Source organism: Theropithecus gelada, unplaced genomic scaffold (assembly GCF_003255815.1).
Source record: "Theropithecus gelada isolate Dixy unplaced genomic scaffold, Tgel_1.0 HiC_scaffold_15883, whole genome shotgun sequence".
Taxonomy (NCBI): domain Eukaryota; kingdom Metazoa; phylum Chordata; class Mammalia; order Primates; family Cercopithecidae; genus Theropithecus; species Theropithecus gelada.
The window spans coordinates 2091430-2116706 of NW_020257640.1; the positions used below are offsets into that span (position 1 = coordinate 2091430).

Here is a 25277-nt window from a genome sequence, read left to right on the forward strand (position 1 = left end):
GATAGGGATTCTGGGAGCAGGACGGCTGCAGGGCTGGTGCTGGTGGGGAACTCAGGGCTGGTGGTGGTGGGGAACTCAGGGCTGGTGGTGGTGGTGAACGTGTGTGACTGCTGGAAAGCATCTGGGACTCAGTCGTCTACATGATCACTCCATGGGTCCTCTTGGCCACAACATCTATCTGTTGTCCAGGCTCCCTCCAGGCCATCTGCAACAGACACCATCCCATACATTCGACCTGCACTCACCCCATTCCCATTACAGACCCGGACACCACACCAGACCTGGCCAGCTTTCAGCTGTCACTCCCTATGCAGAGCCGTAATAAAGAAATCACTGTTTTCAGTTGACAAAGAGCAGATTTCTTACTAAGTAAACACTGACGTTTTGGTAGGGAAATTAAGTTATAAAATTGTGCCTACAAAGGAGGTAATACAGATGGACTTGGTTACAATCTAGCCACATGGTCCACAACAGTTGATTCATTCACTCACCCTTTATCAGCTTTCCCCGGGGAGCAGAATAAGAAGGTTATCAGCTTTTGCAAACAGAAAACTCAAAAAGCATAAAAGATAAGAGGGGATTATCAGGGAGACGTTTTTTCCTAGCAAAGTGAAGACTTTGGAGCAGGGTGGGGAGGGGAGGAGTGAGGTGCGGGGCCTGGAGGAAGCCTTGGGTTTGCTCCTTCTGTCCAGTGGAACCAGGAATGTGTCTGGGTCCGGGGAGGAGGCCCTGGGGGAGTCGGTCCTGCTTAGGCCCTCTCCAGGTGAACTGTGCCACTGACCTCCGAGTACATGGGGCCTTTGTCTGTAACAGAAGCCGCCCTTGGCTGAGCACTGCTGAACCGAATCTTCCAGAAAGTCAAGGGTTTAAAGCCATGGGTGGGAAGAAGGAAATAGGAGTAAGATGTGCAGTCTTGGGAGTGGGGGTTGGAGGGAGGCCTTCGTTAGTGGGAGAGATTTCATTATATTTTGCTAGAGGCCTGGGTTTTAGCGATGAGAAAGGGCCTGGGTGGCCGGCGGGCTGGATAGAAACTCCTCCACAGTGAGATTCTTAAACTCTGGCCCAGCCTGCCAAAGTGGTGTGTGGAATTTCCTTTCCTGGATGCCTGTCAAAACTAGCTGGTGAATCCTGAGCAGCTCATATGTATCTCTTCTTAGAGGCGGGTATGCTGCTGATTTGTACCAAGCCTTGATGAGAATGTGGTTTGAGAAGATTCTCCTCTTTTGCGGCACTGGTGTCTGCCTGGAAGTGGAGGCCCCTCACTGGAACAGGGCAACCCTAAGAAGGTGGTGGGGCCCTTGGTGGGTGGGGCTGGGGAAAGGCTGGGAGGTAGGGGGAGCTTTCATGCCTCCCTGCTGATAAATGCTTTCTGTTCCTGTATTCCTGGTGCTCTGGGCTCCCCATACCCCACTTCCAGCATACCACCCTGTCATTTTGCCCAATTTCTGCCCTCTCCCCAACCAGATCATGGGGTCTACGTGGGCAGCAAGACTGTGCCTCCTGGAGGTAGAAGAGGCATGAAGTTTGAGAAATTAGTGGGTGCAATGCACACTATTCAGGTGATGGATACTCTAAAAGTCTTGACTTCACTACAAAACTTATGCATGTCACAAAATTGGACTTGCATCCCATACATTTATACAAATAAAAATTCTATTAAAAAAGACTGTGCCTCCTTGGGTCCACATTCCCAGTGCCTGGCATGAGGCTGGCACACATGGTCCCTGGGTGAGTGTCCTCAGAGGAACGAGTACTAAGAACGTACCCCACTGAGTTAAGCAACTCTGAACTCTTGCTCTTTTGTTTGGGCAGCACAGGCCAAGTGTACATTTTAGAGGTGCAGCCCTGGAAGGAGAGGATTGAGGGATGGGGTTCCCGACATGTCCAGCACACTTCTTGATGGGCACCAGACATGCCATCAATGCTGCAGTGCTGGCTGCAGTGAGAGAGGCTTGAGGGCAGCAGCAATTTCTAACCTTTTCAAGCAGTGCCCGGGCACTGCTCACATTTTCCCTCAACACATCTTGACTCGGGCTGGCAGGAGTGGCCTCAAGTGACAGCACTTGGAATACAATAAATCCAGCAACAATGAGTTACACTGGATAAATGAATGCATCTGGCAGTGGCATCAGCTTCCACTGAGCGGACAATCTGAACATGCGCAGTCTAAGAGGACTCCCCGCCTCAAAGGCCAATCCACCCCACCAATGCCTAAAACTTTACTGTTAGTGAGTAACTCCTTTGGGTTGATTACTGTTCTGTTTCCATGTCTGCAGACAGAAGCAACACACTGCAGCCCTGAGAAGCATGGCGAGACTCTCTTTCCTCTCTGAGGACAATCACGGCACAGGGAAGAGCTCTGGCTTGGTGGGATCTCACAAGCTGAGCAGTCTTGGGGAGTTCTTAAATTCTGAGAACGCCCAGTTCTCTCCTCTATGAATCGAGGAGAAAATCCCCCACCTTACAGGGTGTTGGGAGGACTGAATAGGACACCACTGGCCCAGCACCCTGCAGGGTGTCTGCAGTGAAACGTGGCTTTCCTTCTAAAGTCAGCAGGGCAGTGATGAGAGGACTGTCCGCCACTTGGTATGTCCCAGGTGTGGTTCTACATGCTTTATAGACACCCATCACCACCATTTCACACAGGGAGCCACTATGTCCCCATTTTAGAGATGGGGCCACTGAGGCTTGTGGGGCTAAGCAAGCCCAAGGATGTAAAGAGTATAAGCAGCTTAGGCAAGTTGTGAGCCCAGGCCTCGACCCTGTTCTGTCTACATCCTGGGGGTATGGAGGGGAAATGTCCGACAGTGGGGGCCCTGAGGGACAGGAGAGGAACTGAAAAGGTCATCCCGATCTGCCGCAGCCCCTCCCCGACTGCATGCCCGCCCCGGCCAGCACATTAAGATTTGCTCCACTCCCCGGCCCCTCCTGCTCTTGGCTGACCACCACGGCTCTCTCCAAAGCCCAGAACCAGGCAGCTCCTCTTCTGTGAGGGATTGGCGTTCAGCAAAGATCACAGACCAGGCCATCTTATCAGACACGCTCCTCGTTAAACTTTTACAGGCCAGATTCCATTATAAATGAGCGTCTGTCCCACGCAGCCCAGCGAGTGCATTCTTGGCTTTGGGAATCTGAAGCTCTCAGAGCTGGGGAAGATTTTAGCAAGGGGTGGGGGACCAAAATGCCCAGTAAGTAATCTATGCTACTTACCAGGAGTGTATCACTGGAAAGGCGGTCAGCCTTCCCAAGCCTCAGTTTCCCCAATTATGAAGTGGGAGTGAGAGCACTACCTTCCTTGCAGGGAGGGTGACATGACATGAGCCGGGGGCTGGGCACAGACTCCTGCTACTGCTTCTCTGCTGGTCTGACCCGAGCATCCCACAGCCCAGAGAGGGGAAGCGGACTGCCTGATGGGGTCTCAGGGCCCTTGACATCACAGTGAGCCAAGGCTCCACATCTAGTCAGTCTACCCTCAGACAGCTGTGGAAGGAGGGTTTGCTGCCCGACACATCGCCTGGACCCAGGGTTTCCGGGCTCCCTGTCTACCTGCTGTCCAGTTGCTCTGAAGAAGCGGTCAGCAACAGCTGGTTTTAAGGAAGAGCTCCCTGGAGATGGAGAGGCAGTGTGGACCCATGTGGGAAGGAGGGACAAGTTGCCTGGTGAGTGACACTGGGCCCACCCAGCATCTCATCCCAGGGGGCAGGTGGACATGCCCTTCGGAAGTCTCCTCCTTCCTCTAGGCTCTGAAAAGAAAGAAGCATGTTTGCAGAGGGAGGAGAAGGTTCTTCCCAAAAAACAAACAAAGCCAATCCTCTATGAATCCTGAACCTCGGGTGCTGTGCCAAGAATCAAGAAGAAAATATCTTTCTGCTCAACCCACCCGCCTCAGTGAATGACTGAGGACAGAGTCATAAGGGCCCAGGATGACACTGGTGAGTCACAGGCTGAGCAGGCTGCTGTGTTCATTAATCTCATGGCGAATGGTGCAGTCTTTATGGGACACTGACCTTGGAAAAAGCAATCTTCAAATCCCCCCAGACTGGAAAGTTCATGAGTTCAGCCCTGTAACAGCAAAGAAACTACTCTCTTAACTGAAGCACACCGACACCGGGCTAAACATCCCCATTAACAAGCAGTCTCGGGGACCAAGTGGGGCTGCAGACACTCTTCATGCTGTCTCTGGAGGCCCTGGGTAATGCGCATTGTGCGTGACCAAGCGTGTGGATGAAAGGGAGGTGAGGCCCCCATGCCCACCAGCTAGCATTCGCTCTCTTGCCCTAACATACCTGGGCCTGGGTTCATAGCTACAACCCTGAGCCATCTGTGCCAGCAAGAGCCCTCTCGTCTCTCCTCTGGGAAGGGTGGCCTTGGGCCGTGACTGCCAATGCAATGCAAACCAACTACAGCTCAGGATCAAGAGATCTGCAGGAAGCCATCAGCAGTGGTCAGGTTGGGGGTGGAGTCACGGATGTCAGAGGTCAGAGGGTGCCACGCAGGAGGAGAAAGGAAGGCTGAGATACTGCAGCTGTTCCCACCTCATACACTCACTGCCTTTTGCAAGCTGAGAATATGAATAAGTTTAGGTCAACATGGAGGGACTTGTCTGTGAACGGGTTATCATGAGGAACCAGGGGATTTTTAACAATCCGTGTTTTGGCGGTGAGGCGCTGTCAGTGATGAGTCCAGAAAGCCAACAAGCAGCTCTGGGCCTGCTTTCCCGAAGGTCAAGCAAGCAGGGGGGCCTGCAGCGGTCCCCAAACGCTGGCCTGTGGGTGCCTGTAAATAAGCAGATTTCCGGGTTTCACCCTAGTCTGAAAGTTAACAAGAACTCCTGGGGCCAGGGCCTGAGAATGGGCATCTTTAAGACGCACCCTGTTTGTTCAGATCTGCAGCCAGGTTTGGGAACCGCTGCATGGGGCAGTTTCTATACGCCCTTCTGGGCGGAAAGCAGCTGAAATTGGTCCTTTGAAGCCCCAGGGAAGGGCAGGGCAGGGCAGGGTTGGAAAGGTCCTCAAAAGCAACATAGGGAGCTGAAGGTCCACCCCAGCCTCCCGAACTGGGAGCATGGACTTCTACATTCCCTTCCAGGACACAAGTTAATGTTGGCCCAGGGCAGGCCAGACTCATGTTTGTGTGACCACACACACCGAGGAAATGGGGAGCACCAGCTGGGGGACTCTTCCTCGTCACACCTCAGCCTTGCTCCCCATGACACCCTGGCAAGCCTATTTCTGGGAGGCAGGGGGCCCAGAGGGCGTCTGAAGAGTTTCTCTTTCCTGTTAGCATCACAAGATTGGAGAGCCTGCTGGGGGGTGTCTGTCTCTATTCATAGCCGGCCTTCTCTTCTCGCCCTTGTGTGGACTCTTGGAGACTCAGGGATGTCCCCATGGAGTCTCAAGAGAACCTTGCTTGACCAGCAATCACACCCCTGCCCCATTTGTCTCCCCATCCCTCGTGGTTTGCGCAGCCCAAAGACACTGCAGCAGGAGTCCACGGCGGTGACTTTCCTCCCTCGGAACCACGCGAGCATCAGTAAGCCATGCAAGTCTGCTGTGAGTTTGAACCTTAAGTGACCGGGAAGGGCGCTCTGCAGAGGAGTGGGCTTGGGTGTCTATGAGGAGACCACTGAGCCGGGCTGGGCTGCGTGGCTATCTTCACGCCAACCTCCATGCCCTGCCTTCCCCACGTGCAGCTGCCTGTTTACAGCCAGGTGGTCAGCCCTGGTCCTGCTCCCCTCTCCCCAGGGCCACTGTAGCAGCTCTAGCAGGTCCTCTCACCACAGCTCCCGCCCTTCTCCTGTCCATTCCCTAACTGCTCCTGTAGTTGCCTGAAAATAAATCTGACCACTCCCTGCTGCTCCTGGTTGCCAAAAGGAGGAAGTCCAAATTCCTCAATGGGGGGAAAGAAGGATCCCCTCCCCACGCCGCACCACAGCACTCCTTCAGCCCATCGCCCACCTTCCACGCTGCAGCCCCTGGACAGTCCACTCTCCCGGGGACATGCTGTGGCCAGCCTCTGCCACCCAGTCTCCCAGCAGGCCACGGCCCCCTTCTCAAATCAGTAAGTGAGGATAACAACAATGATCATGACTGCTGCTCATATCCATTGCATGTTTCCAAAGTGTTCTAGATGCTTTACTCGCATTACCCTGTTTCCTTCTCAAAATAACTCAGTTGGCTGGTTTCTGTGGGTTGTCTCAGCGGATCTGGCCCTTCTACATATGAGAGAGCTGAGGATAGTTAATTCATGTTAACCAAACTAGGGGGTTCAGCAATGGGTCCCAGGGCGGGTAGCCTGGCAGGCTGAGAACTGACGATGGCAGGCTCTTGGGTGATAACCAAGGTACTCCCGAGGGGCAGAAGTCAGGGCAGAATGAGAGAGTGCAGGGAACACCTCTCTGGAGCCTGCACACACCGGGTGCACCCTCCTGAAGCTATCGGGATCCTGAGAGGGACGGGGAGGGGGTCTGCGTGCTTGAACAGTGGAAAGCAGGAGGTGCAGGGCTGAGTGGTGGGCACACCCACGAAATGGTCACCAGTTCAGGGCAGCAGGCAGAGGCTCAGGCTCAGCCGACACAGAAATGAGATGACACCGCACCTCATTTGCTGTGCAAACATCTGTGTAATTAGACACATTTCGTGCCGGCAGGGAGAAGCGGGCTACAACACGGGCTTGATGGATCGGGATGCTCCACCAGGCTCCAGCCACATTCATCACGGAAGCCAGAGCCACGGGGCCATTTTCCTCACAGGCTTTGTCCTGGTTCCCACCCGGGGCCCTGGGGCGGAGGAGGTGAGGGCTTGGGCTTGCCGGAGCCCAGGGCCAGCCCTGAGGGTCTTGCTGTGTCCCCCACCCGAATCAACTGTCCTGAGGATAGTGTGGAGCTGCTGGAAGCCCACCCCAGCAGGACCAGGTAGGGATGGAGGGCTCTGGGAACACCATGCTGCTGCCCATCACTGGGGCTTAACCAGACTAGCCCCTCCTTGGCTGGGGAGGAGATCTGCACTCCAGAGCCTCATCTCCTTGCCCTCACAGAAGTAACTACCTTGCAGGGATGTCACATAGAAGTCACTGTGCCTCTCTGAGCCTCAATGTCTGCATCTGCAAGATGAAGCTTAATCCCCATCTCATAGAGCAATCAGGAAGATTCACCAGTACAATACACCAGGGCCCAGGGCCATGCCTGGCCTGCTGCAGACCCATGCAAATTATAAATATGCTTTACTGTATTCTACTGGTTGATGCCAGACTCCACACTGGGGCTCAGTGATCCCAAATAACCTGAATAACGCCCCCCAAGAACTTCCACACCCTAATCCCTGGCATTTGTAAGTGTTTCCTTCTACGGCAAATGGGACTTTGGAGACGAGACTACTTTAAAGATCTTGAAATGGGAGCCACAAGTGGATTATCCCAATAGGCCCGAAAGGCAATGGCAGGTGTCCTTAGAAGAGAGAAGCAGGGGAGGAAACTCCCACAGACCAGGAAGAAGGCGAGGTGAGGACAGAGCAAGGGGGAAAAGGTGATGTGTGTGAGGATGGGGCTGTAAGCCAAGGAATGCAGGCAACCTCCAGAACCTAGAAATGCCAGAGTCTCTCCTGGAGCCTCCAGAAGGAACCAGTCCTGCCAACTCCTTGATTTTAAGCACCATTAGACTTATTTCAGACTTGCGACCTCCAGAACGATATGAGGATAAGTTTACATTGTTTTAAGCCATGAAATTTGTGGTAATTAGTTACAGCAGCCTTAGGAATCTCTTCAGGAATCCAACCAGTGAAAGAGCTGAGTAGGCCAGGAGGGACAAGGCTGTCCCTGCAGGCCTCTGGCTGGGCCACCCCTCCCTGCTGCATGCCAGCATCCACGGCCCCCTTTTCCAGGTGCTCTGCTCACACCCAACCCTCACTGCCCAGGGAAGGAAGCAGGCCCTACCCAGAGCTGGAGCATGGCAAAGCCTGGTGAAGACCCAGGCCCCTTCCCGGCTGAGGACTCCCACCTGCACAGGGAAGGACAGCGCTGAGGGTCCCCCTTCTCAGCGGGGGCTCTGCCTGCAGCCAGGGCTCTCAAGCCGGAGCCTGAAGCTGCATTACCTGCAAAGCATGGCATACATAGACACAGGCCCCTTCCCCCGAGTCTCTGACTCAGTGGGACTGGGCTATGGCTTGAGGATCTGCATTACCCACAACAGACTCGCAGGGGACACTGCTGCTGCTTGGCTAGGGGTTCTAGGAGCGACTGGACTCGGGGCAGTGCCCTAACGAAGAGCTGAGGTGCTGTCAAGAAGGGCTCAGCTGGACTCGCCTGAGGGACCCATGGTCCATACTTATGCTCCCACAAGAAAGGCCAGCATGCAGTGGAGGGCCTGAGCTCAGGGGGCTGGAACTTGATTTCTAACTTCCAAAGTGGGTGAGCCATAGGGTTAGTCATCTACCCACTCTGTGCTGCTTTGGCTCCTTCATTTGTAAAATGGAAAAACACAAAATGACTCTCTTTTGGGTTGTTGAGAAGATTAAATGGCATGAACACATAAAAGCGTTTATAGCAGGGCTTGTTCACAAAGTCAGTTATGATGGGGAATGGTGGTCATCACTGTTGGGGTCTTCCTACACTTCGGGTGGTGCCTCTACACACTTCAGGTGTGTAGGGAGAGGTGAGTCAGGACATTCACCTGCAGGGGGAAGCAGTCCAGCATGGGCTCTCTTTGCACGAAGCTCTCAGCATTGCCCGGGTCTCCTGACCAACATCCTGCGCAGGAAGCACTTTGAGGCAGGCCTGCTCTGCCCGGGATCCGTGTCACCGAACCAGCCAAACATGACTCGTGAGCAAGAATCAGCAACAGCAACCCTCTCCCAAATAGGGACCGAGCTCCCTGGGTCCTCCCAGGAGTCTCAGACGCCACCGACTGAGCAATTTTTGGGTGGCCCAACTAGTTCCAAACACAGGCACCTTCCAGAGGCTTCTCTGGCTGTGGTCTCAGCCACCTGCAGGTGGAGGTGCCCTGGAGGTGAGCAGAGGGTGGAAATCACCCCAACACCCACCAGACAGACACAAGGCTGCTGTGGCGGATCCTAGTCAAGTGAGAACCAGGTATGCGCACTGAAACAAAACAAAAAGCTCCCAACATGTCAACAGGACACTGAGGACAACTGGAAAGGACTCCCAATGGCCAAATCTGGGACAACTAGAACAACATAATAAATAGTGATAATCATAGAGTATAAATAACCATGCATCCATGTGCATAACAATAGACAATCAAATATATAAAGAAATGTGGGAGGCGGGACAGCTTTTCCTTACAGGAGAATTCCAACCACTAAATGTGGACAAAATGATAGAAACAGAAAATTGCCATTTGGCAAACACTAGTAATGACTGTTTCTGGCAAGAAGCATTGATGGATGTGTAAGTGAGCGGGTGGAAATATGATAAGAAACAGGATATTTCCATATCCTCTAAGGATTACCCCACAAGATACTTCTTGATTACGAATGGGACAACTTTAAAGCAGAGAAGCCAGCAGACAGCCTCATAACCAAGTGATCAACATTTCCAGCAATGAGAAGCCTGAAGATCACAGTCCTCCTGACAGGACGCCTGCAAAGGACACATATCACTTTTACAGTATTATTCCCAAAATGCATGATCCGAATGTCATCATGAAACAGCATCGATCAGGCAAACCCAAACCCAGAGACATCTTATATAGTAACTGGCCTGTACTCTTTAAAACTGCCAAGGTCATAAAAGACAAAAGAGACCAAGGAACCGTCCCAGACAGGAGATAACGAAGGAGTCTCGACAACCAAGTACCACGTGGGGTCCAGGACTGGGTCTCGAACTGGGTAAAAAAGACACTAGTGGGCAACTGAGCAAATGTGGATAAGCTCTGAGGGTGAGTTAACCGCATTCTGTCCGTCTTGGGTTACGTAAGATGCCAACATTTGAGGAGCTGCATGAAGTGTATCCAAGAAAGCCTTTATGGTTTTTGGAACTGTTTTTGTACGACCTTCATTATTTCAAAGTAAAACAATTTTTAAAAAGAAAGGAAAAGTCCCAGGTTTGCTCCGTCTTGGGGAGGCAGTGGGTGTCCTGAAACAGGACTCTGCTCAGGCACAATGCTGTGAGCACAGGGAGGGCCCAGCGAGTGTTGACTGACTTCACTGGGATGGGAGATGGTAGAGGCAGGAGGATGTGCCTTCACAGGTGGCGGGCGGGGAGAGGCTCTCTCTCCACTCAGCGAGTACTGGTTGTACACCTATTCATGTCAGCTGTTGAGACACAGAGGTGGGAGGAGAGTTCAGAGCCAGCTGGGAGGCAGGTGCAAAAATGGATGATGATCCTGTGGATCCAGGGCAGCAGCCCCTACTCAGTGTGAAGGATCACAGTGCCCCTGAGGAGGTGACTCCTTAGTTGAGGCTTGGAGGTGGCCTGATAGGGGGAGGTTCCAGGCACATTGGGCAGGCAACCAGCCCCAGGCACAGAGACACGGGACAGAACCACAGAAGCAGCTTGGCATGAACAGGTGAGGGGGCCGGAGGGTGTGGGCATGAAGATGCTGGGTTGAGAGGGGTCTTAGGGCTGGCTGACCTTTGCAAGAGCTATCCTGGAGGCAGGTATGGGGAGCAGTGGAGAGTTCGGGGGTAGGGAGAAGAAGGGGCCTTATTTCCTGGAAGGATAGCCAGGGACCAAGATTTTGAGTGCTAAAGGCCAAGAAAATGATACCAGCCAATGAGCTTAGAGGCCCCAGGTGGGTATGACGGGGACAGGGCTAGGCAGGTGGAAACCACATGGTGACCCCACCCCTTCTACCTGGGGACCTCAAAGCTAGGAAATAGGAAGGGCCCCAAAGCATCACTTGGAGCTTGTCCTTTTAAGTACGGTGACTATACAATTTACTAGTCAAAGGGGGAGACGTGACGAAGTGAAAAAGGGTGCTCTGAATTATTATGCTGGAACAACATACACCTAAGATCACTTTACTTATACAGGATCTTAGACCTAGAGAGGATTCCCACTTCGTGGATGAAGAAAGAGCTCCAAACCATGCATAGATACACCAAGGAAGCCCAGAGCCTTAGAAATGGTGATGTGGGCTGGGGGTGGTTGGTATTTATATGCTGCCCACCCACACGCTCACACAGGGTCCCAGGCCATGATGGCAAAGGTGATCGCCCGCTCAGGACAACGTAGATCAGGAACCCCCAAAAGAAAGACAGAGGCAGGAGATGTGGCTGAGGCTGTGGCCTCAGCCATGGCAGGTGACTGCACGCCAGGAGCAGCAGGCAGAGGGCAGGACTTACCCATGCACACCGTGGACAGAATGAGGCTCGTAATGGTACCGTCCTTCCTGGTGTCGCATGTCAATCGGTAGGGGCGCATGGAAGGGTGGCAAGAGATGCTGCGGCACTGCAGAGGGGGAGAAAGAAACAAGACTTCAAAAACTTTTCCCCTCCCTCAAAAAGCTACTTTCAAAGGGCTTTAAAGCTCAATGAATTTCATAGCAAGAGCAGCCAGGACAAGGGGCTCCGTGGTGCCTGCGCGATCACACACCCACGAAGGGGGATGAATAAATAATCAAAGTCCGCCCGAGAATCCTACATCTTCCACATAAAAGATCCCCAACTGCGCTCTTGACAAAGACAAGCAGCTAAGCACTCTTTGAACTCGGGGAGATTACAGGCAGGGCCACGAAACTGGGCTCAGCCCGCAAATCAGGGCTGACAGAGCGACAGGCTCCAACTCCGCCGGCTTCTGCCCATGCCGGCCCCGGCTGCGTGTGGCTCCAGCAGCACCAGGTTACGGCATCCGGATGTTGCAGTGCACACAGGCTGGAGGTATTTACCTAGAGTCATTTGTGAAGGCAGGGCCCACAGATGGTGCCGCCAGCCTCACGAAGGCCAAATCCCACCCAGCTTCTGTCCCGTTTTGCTGGCAGTATAAAGCGGACATCTATGTGGATCTGTTAGTTCTCCAGCTCTTAATATTAATTCTTGACCCCTAAACGCTGTCGGGTGCCCCCAGGATCGAAAACACCAGCACGTGTGTGTCAGTTTCCAGAGCTGAGTCAGCCTCCTGTCTGAACTTGGCCTGCCCTCAACAAATCATCATGATAATTGTAGGATGCTCTTTGTTTATTAAAAAAAAATTCCTGGGTACCCTGGAGGCAAACATAATTATAGGCTTTAGGAAAATACAGATTTTAACAAAGTAGTTATACTGGGAAAAGGTGGGGATTTCTTAGTCGACTCTCCTTCAATCTGAAGGCCACAGGCCAGTGGGAAGCAGGGTAAAGTTTGGATTTCTAATATTTTAAAGAAATGTGGATGGGTTTGTGATAGGTATGTACAGGTCAGCTGACTGCTAGGCTAAGAAATGCAGACAAAGTTTTAGGAGAGACGGGGTTTCATCATGTTGGCCAGGTTGGTCTCAAACTCCTGACCTCAGGTGATCCATATGCCTCGGCCGGCCAAAGTGCTGGGATTACAGGCAAAGAGCGAAACTTCATCTCAAAAAAAAACAAAAAAACAAAAAAACAAAAAAGAAACAAACAAACAAAAACTGCAGAAAAATAATGCTACTAACTGTTTCTGTGCAAACAGATTCTGGTACAACACCATAAATACTATGAATTCCATTTTTTTTTTCCTTGTAGTAAAGACATCTAAAATTTACCATTTAAACCTTTTCTTTTCTTTTTTTTGAGACGGAGTTTCGCTGTCTCCCAGGCAGAGTGCGGTGGCGTGATCTCGGCTCACTGCCAGCTCCGCCTCCCGGGTTCACACCATTCTCCTGCCTCAGCCTCCCGAGTAGATGGGACTACAGGCGCCCGCCACCATGCCCAGCTAACTTTCTTGTGTGTATTTTTTTTAGTAGAGACGGGGTTTCACCGTGTTAGTCAGGATGGTCTCGATCTCCTCAGCTCGTGATCTGCCCACCTTGGCCTCCCAAAGTGCTGGGATTACAAGGCATGAGCCACCACTCCCGGCCCATTTAAACCATTTTTTTACACGCACTGTTGAGTGGCATTAAGCACCTTCACATTGTTGTGCAATAATCACCACCATCCATCTCCACAACTGAAACTCTGCACCCACGAAACACTAACTCCCATTCCTCTCCCCGAGTCCCTGTGCATCCACCATTCTTCCTCCTGCCTCTATGAATTTCCCATGCGAGCTATGTCGTGCAAGAAGGATCATACAGTATTTGTCCTTTTGGGACTGGCTTATTTCACTTCACATAATGTCCTCAAGGTTCATCCATGTTACAGCCTGTGCCAGAATCTCCTTCCTTTTTAAGGCTGAATAATAATCTATTGTACTGGATAGACCACATTTTTTTGTCCACCCATCTGTCAATGGATGCTTGGGTTGAACACAATGGATTCTTAACGGGAAGACATTTTTCTCCTGAAATTTTAACTTTAATTTTTACATGTTCAACTCCATCTTCATAATTTCACAATACTGGCACTTTCCATGGGGACCAGGAAAAACAAAAGCAAATCTTCTCACCCTGATTCAATCAGTTTGCCCAACTCAGACTCAAAGAAGAGTTGGTCGCAGGCATGTGGTCCCAGCCTCTGGCCCAGCTATCACTTCCAGAGCCCCCGAGTGCTGGGAGGACCACCTTTTCTCTGAGGCCCTGGCTGCACACAGGTGAGCTGGGCACATGGCTGTGACTAAGGCCGCTGTGACAGGACCACTAGGTGCTCTGGAGGCTGGGGACCCTGAGGGTCAGAGCTCGCTCACCTGCTGCATGACTTTTGCAAGTTTCTTTGCCTCTCTGAGTCTCCATTTGTTCATCTGAAAATGGATAACAGTAACTACCTACAATGGCTGCTGTGAAGATGTAAAAAACCCACACAGAGGAGGTGCTTCGCCCAGAGCCTGTGCAGATAGGACGCACTCAACAAGTGTCACTGCTGAGGAGGACAAGTGGCACTCATGTTTGGAGCCTCCAAAGTCCATCATCAAACTATGAATTTACTTATGTGAGGCACAGGACAAGTGGCTTATACTGGGTGCAAACCCTAGGGAGGGTGGGGGGCCAAGCACTGCTTACTCACAGACAAAGAGACCACTGGATCCCCAGGGAGCCAGCAGGGAAACAGTGACCGCTTTCCCAAATGTATAGAAAAGGGCCTTAAAAACATGGCAGGGCAGACCAGATTCCAGTATTTTGCTAACAAAATAAAAATGTGTGTGTGTGTGTGTGTGTGTGTGTGGTGTGTATTTCTAAATGTTTCCTTGCACATCCAGAAGCCCCCTGATGCAACTAGTGTCACTACGCCCATTAAAGCGATGAGGACATGGAAGCCAAGAATGATTCATGGCCCTGCCCAAAGTCGCAGGACTGAAAAACGACAGTGCCAGGGGGAGAATCCAAGGCTCTGAATGGCTTTTCCCTCCACCCAGCCTAAATGACACTCACAGGCAGCTCCCAAGCACCAGGGTGATCCCAGGCCCCCATCGCCCCGCCACGTCCCTACCTTGCTATGTACTTTAGTTAACAAATGCACACACAGTCCACAGCTCTGTTCTCAGCACTTGGCAAATGCCAGCTCCTGGGTTTTCCCAGTGACCCCAGGAAGCTGCATTCAGCCCAGGATTCCTTGGTCTTCACACAGGCCATCCCCCAGCATCCTGGTGTGCCTACCATTTATGGTCTTGCTCGTACAGAGGCTGAGCAGAGGTATCTCCTAATGCCATCAGAGAACAGACCACCCCACCCTACTGCCAGCTATAAGCTGACATGCTCTGCTCAGGATTCAGGATTCAGGCAATTTCACCCAGGTCTATAAAGTCTATGGAACATTGTGAGCTCCAGGGGTTTACCAGGCAAACATGAAGTAGAGGTACCACTGAGGCTGCCCCTCTGCCCCACAAGACCAAGCTGTGGGGTGTGTGTGAGTGTGTGTGTGTGTGTGTGTAAGTACGTGTGTGGGGTGTGTTTGCATATGTGTGTGGTATGTGTCTAAGTGTAGCGTGCGTGGTGTATGTATATGTGTGTGCTGTGCATGCATGTGTGAGTACATGCAGTTGTGTGTATGTATGTAGTGTGTGGTGTGTCTCTGTTGTAGTATGTGTCTTTGTGTCTTTGTGTGTATGTGTATTGCTGTGTGTATGTGTATGTGTGTTGCTGTGTATGTGCATGTGATGTGTGTGTTGTTGTATGTGGATTTTATGTGTAGTATGTGTATGTATGCATTGCTGTGTATGTGTGCATATGTGTGCTGTGTGTGTGTTGCTGTGTGCATGTGCATGGATGTTACATGTGTATGTGTGTTGCTGTGTATATATGCATGTGTATGCTGTATGTGTGTATGTTGTATGTGTTGCTGTGTGTACGTGCATGTTGCTGTGTATATATACATGTGTGTTGCCATATGTGCATATGCTGTGTGTGGTATGTGTGTGAAGCTGTGTGTGTATGTGTGTGTTGCATGTGTACATATGTGTTGCTGTGTATGTATGTGTGTTGTATGTGTATGTTGCTGTGTGTATGTGTGTGCTGTTGTATGTAGGTGTGCTGTTGTATGTGTGTGTTGCTGTGTGTGTGCTGTATGTGTATGTGTGTATTGCTGTGTGTATGTGCATGTGGTGTGTGTGTGTATGTTGCTGTGTATATGTGTGTATGTGTGTGTGTGTGTGCTGTATGTGTATGTGTGTATTGCTGTGTGTATGTGCATGTTGTGTGTGTTGGAGGAGGGGCCTAAGGCTTCCAGAAAGAGGCCTGGGGAGGGTCCCACAGAGTCCTGTTACAGTGGGGGCTGCCCTGTTTTCTGGCAGCTCCCGGGGTGGAGGCTGTGGAGGTTACAGGGGAAGCGCTTTCTCTTTCTCCAGGCAGGCAGGGCTGCAGGCGGCACCTCCTACCAGCTCTGCTGCTCTCCAGGAGCTGGGTCACCTGTGGAATGTGCAGGCTGCACCGTGCACCCCTCTCTCACCCCTGGAATCCCCAGGAGGGGCCTGGGGACATGTGTTAGTGGGTCCTCCTGTCCTGGCGGTGATGTGTGAGGTTGGCCAGGGCAGAGTGGCAATGTGCCCACCAGGGTTGATGTTGCGGGGCCTCGTCTCCAGCAAAGTCTACTGCCTCATGGGGCTTTGCTGACAGCACCTTTAGTTTTACCATTAACCTTGCTCTTATTCCCATTTTTCAGGAAAGAACATCAAGGCTCAGGGTGGTGTGACTCTACTTCCATATGAGCAATGATCCATCGGGCGGTAAGTGACTGGTGGTCTCATAGTCTTTTCCCCACACAGCCCAGCCCAGCACCCAGCATGCAGCAGGCCTTCAGCGAGTAGGGCCTCCGGCACTGCTATCCCAATACAGTAGCGCGGCGTTTGCCCCAGGATGGACAGGGATGCATAAGGTCAGCTAGTCGGAGAAGGTGCAAGGAGTAAGATCAGGGACCTGCCCAGACCCCTCTGCTCACCCTCAGAGAGAAAACCGCATCTATTCACATCAGCAGTTGTGAAGTATGAATAGCTGTCATCTAGAAATATTCATTCTCTCATTTATTTATGCATGCATGCCTCTACCTTGTATCAAGTACTTGCTATGCAGCAGGCACTGTTCTAGGCCCTGGGAACAGTATTGTGACAAGGCAGCCCACACCACGGCCCAGTGGGAGGAGACAGGTGGTGGACAGGTCAGCAAATATATTTATAACATAGTGTCACAGGAGGATGAAGCTAAGGAGGAAATCCACCAGGTAGAGGGAACAGAGGAAACATGGATGAGGCGCGGAGGTAAGTCAGCCTCTTTGGAGAAGGAGCTTGGGGCAGAGGGAATAGCAAATTCAAAGGCCAGGTGGCCGGAGAACTCAGTGATTTCAGCAAGAAGGCAATCTGCACTCACAGAAGGATGGATGGAAGTGGAAAGGCAGGAGAGAAGGTCCTATCGTACCGGCCAGGCTGTGGGAAGAACCTTGCGATTTTTTTTTTTCTGAGCAATCTGGGAAGCTCCTGGGAGGTCCTGAGCAGGCAGTCACCTGCTCTGATAAAACTTTTCAAACTGTCGTACAAGGAGGGTTCAGTGCTGTGGGACAGCAGTGCCCATCCGCCAGGAATCCCAGACTGGCCCTGCCACTAGATGGCCATGGGACTTTGGGGAAATTATGTCCCTTCTCTGGGTCTCACACTCCCTGTACAACAGGGATTAGAGGAGTTCCTACGGGCAGATTCCCGCTATCTGTAAACGGTTACCCACTTCCCAGGCAAAGGGCCTCGCTTATTCCAGCCAGTGACACTCCAAGGCTTCAGGAGGAACTCCCTGAGCGGGCCCAGACCAGGGCTCTGGGTGCAGGTGTTGGCTCATCTTTGTGGCTCTGTATGTATAATGAATGACCCAGCGGCCCTTCTAACCCACTTGACACACCAAGCCCCAGCCCTAGTCCCCTGAGCGCAGTTGTAGTAGGACGGCACTCCAACACCTCCCTACACACACAGGCACACACGTGCACACACAGTCTCTACAGACCAACTTTTCATCCCAAGTAACCTGAGGGATAAAGGTTGATCCTGACTCATTAGTGGTCTCTTTCGGACCAGCACGGATTATCCCACAGGCCCCGATGGAAACATTCAGAAGTGAATGCTCTGCTCAGAGCCCCCTGGACAGGCTGAGGAGAGAAAAATTCTGCTTTCCAACTCTGGCAAGAAACCGCCGCATCTAGAGGCTGCAGAAGCCCACGAGGAGCATGAAGATGCGTGGGAAGAACAGGCGTTGCCTTGAGTGACATCCTGAGCCAGGCCCTTGCACACACGGCTTTCATTGTTGGCTTTTATGGGTTTTTTTTTTTTTTTTTCAAGTAAAAGAAGAAATCCAAAATTAATCATGTCCTTCCGGCAGAGGGACAGACACACCATCCCCCCCGAAACATACACATCCCATATGCCATTTCAAAGAAATGACTCTCTTTTTAAGTTTCTGAGGAAGAAACTCTAAGATGGAAATTTTCAATGGATCACCACTCCACTCTGGGAAAAAAAAAATGGACATTTGTTTTTGATCCTACACAGAAAGCCCAACAGCCTGAGAAGCTGAGGGTGGCGGAGTGACGGCTTTTTCTTTAAAATCCTGGAATTTTTCTATGCTGCAGTTTCAACACCAAATGCTTCTTGCTGGCGGTCCCAGGGTGAGGGGACATTGGTGTGGGCAGTGTCCTGTGTCAGTGAGGAGGGCAGTGATGGGGCAAGGACAGCCCTTCCCCGGAAAGCCTGGCTCAAGTTAATGCCCCATTATAAATGATCCTGTGGATTCTTGGGGGAGAGAAGGAGGTAAGGGTCTGCAGAGTTCAGACAAAGAATCGGGAAAACTGGGTCATGGAAACATGACCGGGCGGCCTCCGTCAGCAGCCGGAGGAATTCTCCTCGGATGAAGTCATGTGTTGCCACAGCGCAGAGGCACTGCCCCGTGGCTGGGCTCCCGGAGAGGCCCGAGGGGCTGTTCCATGGCAGAGAGTCCAGGGAGGTGAAAGCAGCCACCTCCCAGGAGACACTGGCTGTGCTGGGGATGCCCCGGCCCTCTGGGCTGTCCGGTGATAGAGATTAGCACCGTCTCCAGTTACCACGGTCTCTTCCATCAAGACTGCGGGAGGGAATTAGCTTGGAAGCATGTGGCCGCTGTGCACCAGACCGGCCTGGACTAGAGATGAAACGAGTTTCAGAGAGAAACCGAGTTGCCCTGGCACTGATGGAGGGAAGGTGAGGCCCAACCTTGCACGATACAGGTCTGCATTACGACGAGGTAGCACAAACACATCTCAGTGTAGCCTGTAGGCCTGGGAAGGAAGGCAATGCACGGCTGGGGCCTGGATCCCCATCCTTCTTGGGCAGTTGGCCCACACTCCAGGGTCACCATGTAGAAGGCCAGTGCGGTAGCTGCATCCGTGACCAGAAATCAAGGAAGGGCGCATGAGGCCTTTGCCTCCGAATGCCAGGGCCCTCAGCCCCTTGACTGTGGCCAGGATGGGGAAGCCTGTGATGCTGAGTGTTGCCGTGGAGGGTTCCAGGGATTGGCTCCCACGCTGCGGGTGTGAATCCCAGGGGACAGTGCTGGAGCCACGTGGAGAGAGACTCCTTTGGAGCAGCTATGCTGCACCCACTGGGCGGGCCTGTGTCAGGACCACAGGTCCCCATGCCCTGTCCACCTGCCACACTCAGGTGGCCTCCGGGATGCCCACACACACCTTCACAGCGTTCAGTCCAGGAGGCCTTTGATCTGTGCGGGACCCTGGCCAGCACTCGCACACAAAGCACTCTTGGGGTGCCTGCTCTGCATCGGGCACTCTTACGTGAGGACTCCAATCAGCTGAAGGGGAGGCATTCTTACCTCACGTGGCTCTGGGATGACTGCGGAAGGACTTTTTGACATCCAATTCTGTTCTCACTATGGGGGACTTTGGGATTCTCCAGTTAATGACTAATTTATCATGTTCCTTTAACTTAGAATTCCTTGCATATTAAGTAATATCCAGCACAGTGTTATTTTCTTAGAAGCAAACAGAACTTGGGAGTCATGGGAATGAATTCACACTGAAGTGTAGATGGCTTACTGGTTGCTTTTCTCCTAATGGAAGGACGTTGGCACAAAATACACCAATATCTTTGGCAAAAGAAGGTGCTAGTGTAGAGGAAAGAAAAAAGCAGTAGAGGGGCAGGCTGGAAGTCAACGTAACCTTTATAGTCAGAGTGAAGTCCAGCTTGCTCCAGCATCACACATCAGCCAAAGGACAGTCCTACAGGACATCACCTATCCCTCTTGTCTAAGGAGCTTGAGATAGCAACAGAATGCACCTAACCCATGAATCCAGACAGACCTGAGTGTGAACCACAGCTCTGTCATTCGCTAGCAAGTAACAAGCGTTCCAAGTTTCAGTTTCATCATCTGTAAAACAGGAATGACATCAACCCAACTGATGCGAAGAATATTCATGGTGGGCCGGGCGCAGTGGCTCACGAATGTAATCCCAACGCTTTGGGACGCCGGGGTGGGTGGATCACCTGAGGTCAGGAGTTTGAGACCATCCTGGCCAACATGGCGAAATCCCATCTCTACTAAAAACACAAAAATTAGCCAGGTGTGGCGGTGCACTGCTGTAATCCCAGCTACTGGAGAGGCTGAGGCAGGAGACTAACTTGAACCTGGGAGGTGGAGGTTTCAGTGAGTTAAGATTGCACCAATGCACTCCAGCCTGGGAGACAGAGGTTCCGTATCAAAAAAAAAAAAAAAAGAAAAAGAAAATTTATGGTGTCCATAGAGTAGAAACCTAATAAGTGATAATGCCCTTCCCCATCTCTGAGCAGATGTGACAAGGGTCCCAGTGCTATGGTAATGAAGGGAACTTTTCCTCCATTCCCAGGATAAGGGACACTGAGATGTATCAGACAGAAACTCATATATGGCATCCACCGATGCTCCCTCCTTCAGCCATCCAGGTCTGATCTAGGGATACGATGTAGTTCAGACACATCGCCCCACTAATATGGCCTTGACATACACAGGCTTTGGGCTCCACCCAGCCCGGCTCTGCAGCTGTCTCTGGAATCCACGGTGGAGCTGCTCACCACCCAGGGCAGAGTTCTCCATGCACAGAAGTGCACTCTGCAAACTCACTGCTTGAGAGAGTGAGGATGCAGGAACTGATGGAAGCCATGGCTTTGCAGGAAAGCTCTTCTACAAATTAATCCCTGCTGGCTGCCCATCCCTATTCCCAGATGACCAGTCCCTGGGAGGCTTAGGCTACTCCAAGATCCCGTGTTTCCCACCATTCTTTCCCTACTGTCTGTGTCCATGCTGCCCGGAGAAAACAAGCAGGGCGGGGGAACTTGCAAAGTGGTCGGGGAGTTCAGGTGAACACTGTTGTGAATTCTGTTTAAAAGGAGGGTTCCCACTCTTCTTGTCCGCATTCAGCCACATATCCCATGGCTGTAGCAATAACTTCCCTCTTGGGAAATTCAGCAGCAGAAGCCCAAGGCAGAAGGGATGTAACCAGGTCCCAGGCTGTGACATCTCATGAAGGCTCCTCCTGTGTGCTGCAAGGCAGCAGTGCAGAAGATGGGATCCCCTCTACAATTCAATTATTTTACACCAAACCCAGTACTACTCCCCTCCAGGAAAGGGGGCGCATGGATGGCCTGGACAAAACTGCAAGAAGGGCAAAGCTGGGCAGGGCACTGCATCTTCACGCTGCTTCTGGGCTGTGCCATGAAGCGTCTGCACAGGCTCAGGAGAACAGAGTGGGGGCTGAATGCACACAGGTGCCATCTCGGGGCCCTGGGTCAGGTCTGAGTTGTCAAACAAGAACAGATGCACCACTGGCTACACTGTCGTCAATGACTCTCCATTCTCAACAGAGAGAAAGAAAGTGAGAGTGATTGCTACTTTCCATTCCACACATAATGTACAATTTGGTCAATTAAACCATTTAATCCTATATGAAACAGGAATGTGAAGACACCTTATGAAATGAAAAACGTTAATCTCATGGGTAAGGATGGCGATCGGCACCATCATTCTGGTGATGAACCCCAGAAGGCCAGCGCCCCACCCCACCCGATGATGCTGGATGTCAGCTTGCTGTTTGCATGGCGAAGGTCTCTTCTGGCCATGTATTCTGGGCTTGTCACAAATCCCATGGAGCAAGACTGCTCTCGCCTATTCCTGCGGAGATCCCAGGCCCAAACCCCAGGGAAGTCGAACCTAAAGGCTTCCCAGAAGATACCAGAAATAACGATACCAGCTTCAAAGAAAAGGCTGGATGCTCCCTCCTTTAGTCATCCAGTTCTGATCTAGGGATACGATGTAGTTCAGACACATCACCCCATTAATATGGCCTTGACATACACAGGCTTTGGGCCCCACCAAGCCCGGCTCCGCAGCTGTCTCTGGAATCCACGGCGGAGCTGCTCACCACCCACAGCAGAGTTCTCCATCCACAGCTGGAAGTCACAACCACACACCCTGCTGCAAGTCAAGGCTTCCCCTACTCGCTCAATGTAAGAGGACGCTGCTCATGTGCTCTGCAGGCCACAGAGAACAAGAGGCACAATTCCCGCCCACAGGGAGTGCCCTGGGGCACTGCTGTGTAAGCCACTGCCACAGCTGGAGAGCCTGACCCTGTGGGATTCAGCGAGGCCCACGCAGCACAAACTGCCCAAGTGGCCTCGAAGTCAAGAAAATATTTCCATGAGGTCTGAAGCAGCCAGAAAGGCTCCCTAGAAGAGGCCAGATCTGGCAGAGCCAGAAGGAAGCGGGAGGATGGCAGGCTCTTCAGGCTCAGGGCAGTGCGGACAGTGAGCCCAGGATGCCCAGCTGTGCCCTGACACTGAACCCAGTGAAGAGTAAGCCCCGGTGCAAAGCACGTGGTCTCTCCTATACATACAGGATTAGGAACACCTCTTGCTGGTGTCCTCGAGAGGAACACATGATATAATACACGTAATAAGGGGAACATGATGAAGCGCCCACTAAGCCCTGATATCGGGGCTTCTCAGGCTGTTGCTGGGCCCTGTCCCCGGAGTTCCTGCCTCAGGGAGCCTGGGCATGTCTAACAGGTTCCCAGTGATGCGGATGCTGCTGCTCCAGGGACCAGCCCGGGAGACTCACAGGCCCTTTGGCATTTCCACACTTGCTGTGGCTCTGTAGTTCCCAGTTGCTCAGTAAGGAAGGGGCAATCATTTCTCATGTCCGTGCTCCTACGAGGCATCGTACTAGCTGGAGAAACTCGACACAGAAGATCAGAGAGGCAGGAGTGGGGGTGACATGTGAATCCTGGGGACCATTTACCAGGGCTTCTGAGCAGCAGGTGCAAGGGATCTGGGTGTCTCTGGGAATGCACGTTTGGAAGGCATCCAGGGGTCTGTGCTTTTCGATGGTACATGAATGAAAGTGCACACCAGGGCTGGGAGAGGCTGCCAGGAACCTTCTCCCTTTGCTAGGGAGCCTTGGTCTGTTCTGAGATCCTGACACTTTCAAAGACCCGCTCTTCAGCCACGTGAGCCCAGATGACCAGGTGTTCGCAAATGAGGACAAAGTCACTCGCCGAAGCATCAGAGGCAGAAAGCGCCAAAAGAGCACGAATCATGGAAAGCCTCCTTCTGCACGGCCTTATGCAAATGGCACCATGATTTTCAATAATAAGCCACAGGACAGGAGACTTCCAGAGGCCCTCCTGATGCCCAGCCACCACCCCACAGGAAGCATTCAATAAGAATAATCTCCTGAATGGCCACTCCACAGCGTGCAACTAAAAAGTGCTTCTGTCTTACTTGGGGGAAAACAGTTGGAGCAGGAATTAAAATCAGACAGGAAATTCCAACACCACGAGCTGGCTGGTGTCCGGCTGGCTGAGGCCCAGGCCACTCACGCAATCAGGTCTGCCCTGCAGGCACAGCCTAGCAGGACCCGTGGCCTCTGCTGGGTCCGCCCACGCACACTGCCCACCCCAGGCCGAGGTGTTACTTGACAAATTAGCTGCTGAAAGAGAGAGTGCGCTGGGCTGGGGCCCGCACAGCCACTCCATGCCAGGCACAGAGTCCTGAGACTGATCTCCTGGTGAGGGCAGGCAGGGACACAGAGGGACCTGCACATTCCAGGGTGAGGAGTGTGCTCCAGCCAATGCCACAGGAGAGGCTGGCCCCGTGCCATGTGGGTCTCAATGCTTGGGAGCCAGGCAGTCATCGGATCTGTTCCCCGTAACAGTGGCCCTGAGGTGGCCAGGAGACAGGCCATAAGAGGCGGCACAGTATCCCGGGGGACAGAGCTGAGACTGCCGCCAGTGCCACAGCCAAGTCTGGCTCGACTGCTGACTCACTGAACCTGCCTGTGCCTCGGTGTCCTCATCTGTAAAATGAGGATAGGGTAGGGACAGGACCCATGTCAATGGGAGAATGAAGTGGAGAAGAGCTTGTGCAGGGCCAGGCACGCAGTAGGGCCCCGAAGGGTGCCGGTGTGGCCATCCCTACAGACCCCTCTGCTGGGCTCCTACCCCTTTAGCAAGGGGTGAGAGACTGGGGTGAGCTCCAGAAGGACACTTGGGAGATCCCCACCATCACAGGGAATGGGATGGACTGCCCGCCTGTCTAGGTAGACACGTGGAGTCCCAGATTAGAGAATTTTAGGGCTGGAGGAAACAATAGGGTTGGTCAAGCTTGATTAAGGTTGAAAACTCTGTCTTGGACACAGAATGTTTCTTTAAAAAAGTAGTGTGCAGCCTCCCCACTGCAAAATGCAATAGATTTGAAGCCCAGAGGACCGTGGCTCCCAGGGACCTGGTACCTTGCAGAATCCAATGCAGAAAGCAGGAATCCAGCCCAGGAGCCTGGAGGAGACAGTGCCCAGGCCCTAGTGCTCCTTCCACCTGTCACAGGCCAGGGCTGGACCAGGTGGCCTGGGATGGATTCAGGCTTTCCCCTAAAATCTTGCTGTCCCTTGACAGACTCACTTGTCCACACACACTGGTGACCAAGTCAGCTGGCAGGGACCTTCTTGGCTGGCAGTGACAATACTGACTGGTCCCCATCTAAGAAGCCCACTTGTCATAGGGCATTTAGCCCTTTCAGGAGGATGACCATGCCACTCTTCTGTCTGGTCCCCACGGATCCTGAAGGGGTCACCTGCCATTCTGTGTACTTAATGAGCGTCCAGCCCCTTCCCTGCAGAGCCCAACAAGAGGCTTCCTGATCTGGCTTACAGGCCCTGCCTTGCGTCCTGCCGAGACCACCAAGCCCCTGCTTTGCACTCTGCCATAGCTCTCAAGATGACAGTGAGGCCACCAAATTTGGTCTCCACCAGACCCTGGTGATGGTTTCCCAGGCTTAGCCAAGGCACCTCTTTATTCCAGGCTGCATTCTGAGGCAGGGCCTGCCACAGACAAACAATGACCTTTAAAACCGGGCAGCAGAGTCAGCCACCTGGACAAGCAAATGAGCACTGGGGCTGGACTTACTGTCTTCCTGCAATCAACAGGCAAATGACAAAATGCTCTTCATTCCTTCATCCAAGCAGGTCCCGTAAGCGCCACTTCCTGGGAGCCTCTTATCAGTCCCAATAATTGTTACTCAAAGGGATCCTTTAAAACTCTCTCTGCCTTGGACCAGAATCTTCCCTAGGTATCCACTCATCCAATGCAGCCCTGGCCAATGGAAATACAATGTGGGCCACATATGTTATTGTAAATTTTCTAGGAGCCACATTTTTAAAAACCTAAAAAGAAACGGGTGATTATTTTAATAATACAATTTAATTGAACCAGTACATCAAAAATACTATCC

At 52.3% G+C, this 25277-nt stretch overlaps 1 protein-coding gene across 1 annotated transcript in view; it reads right to left on the bottom strand.

Annotated features, from left to right (window-relative positions):
* Positions 1 to 25277, bottom strand: part of LOC112617135 (zinc finger protein GLI2) — a 258170-nt gene that overhangs the window by 55073 nt on the left and 177820 nt on the right. Inside the window, exon 3 of the mRNA XM_025373869.1 lies at positions 11301 to 11406. Coding sequence (XP_025229654.1) covers positions 11301 to 11406 — 106 coding nt within the window. The remainder of the gene's footprint in view (positions 1 to 11300; positions 11407 to 25277) is intronic.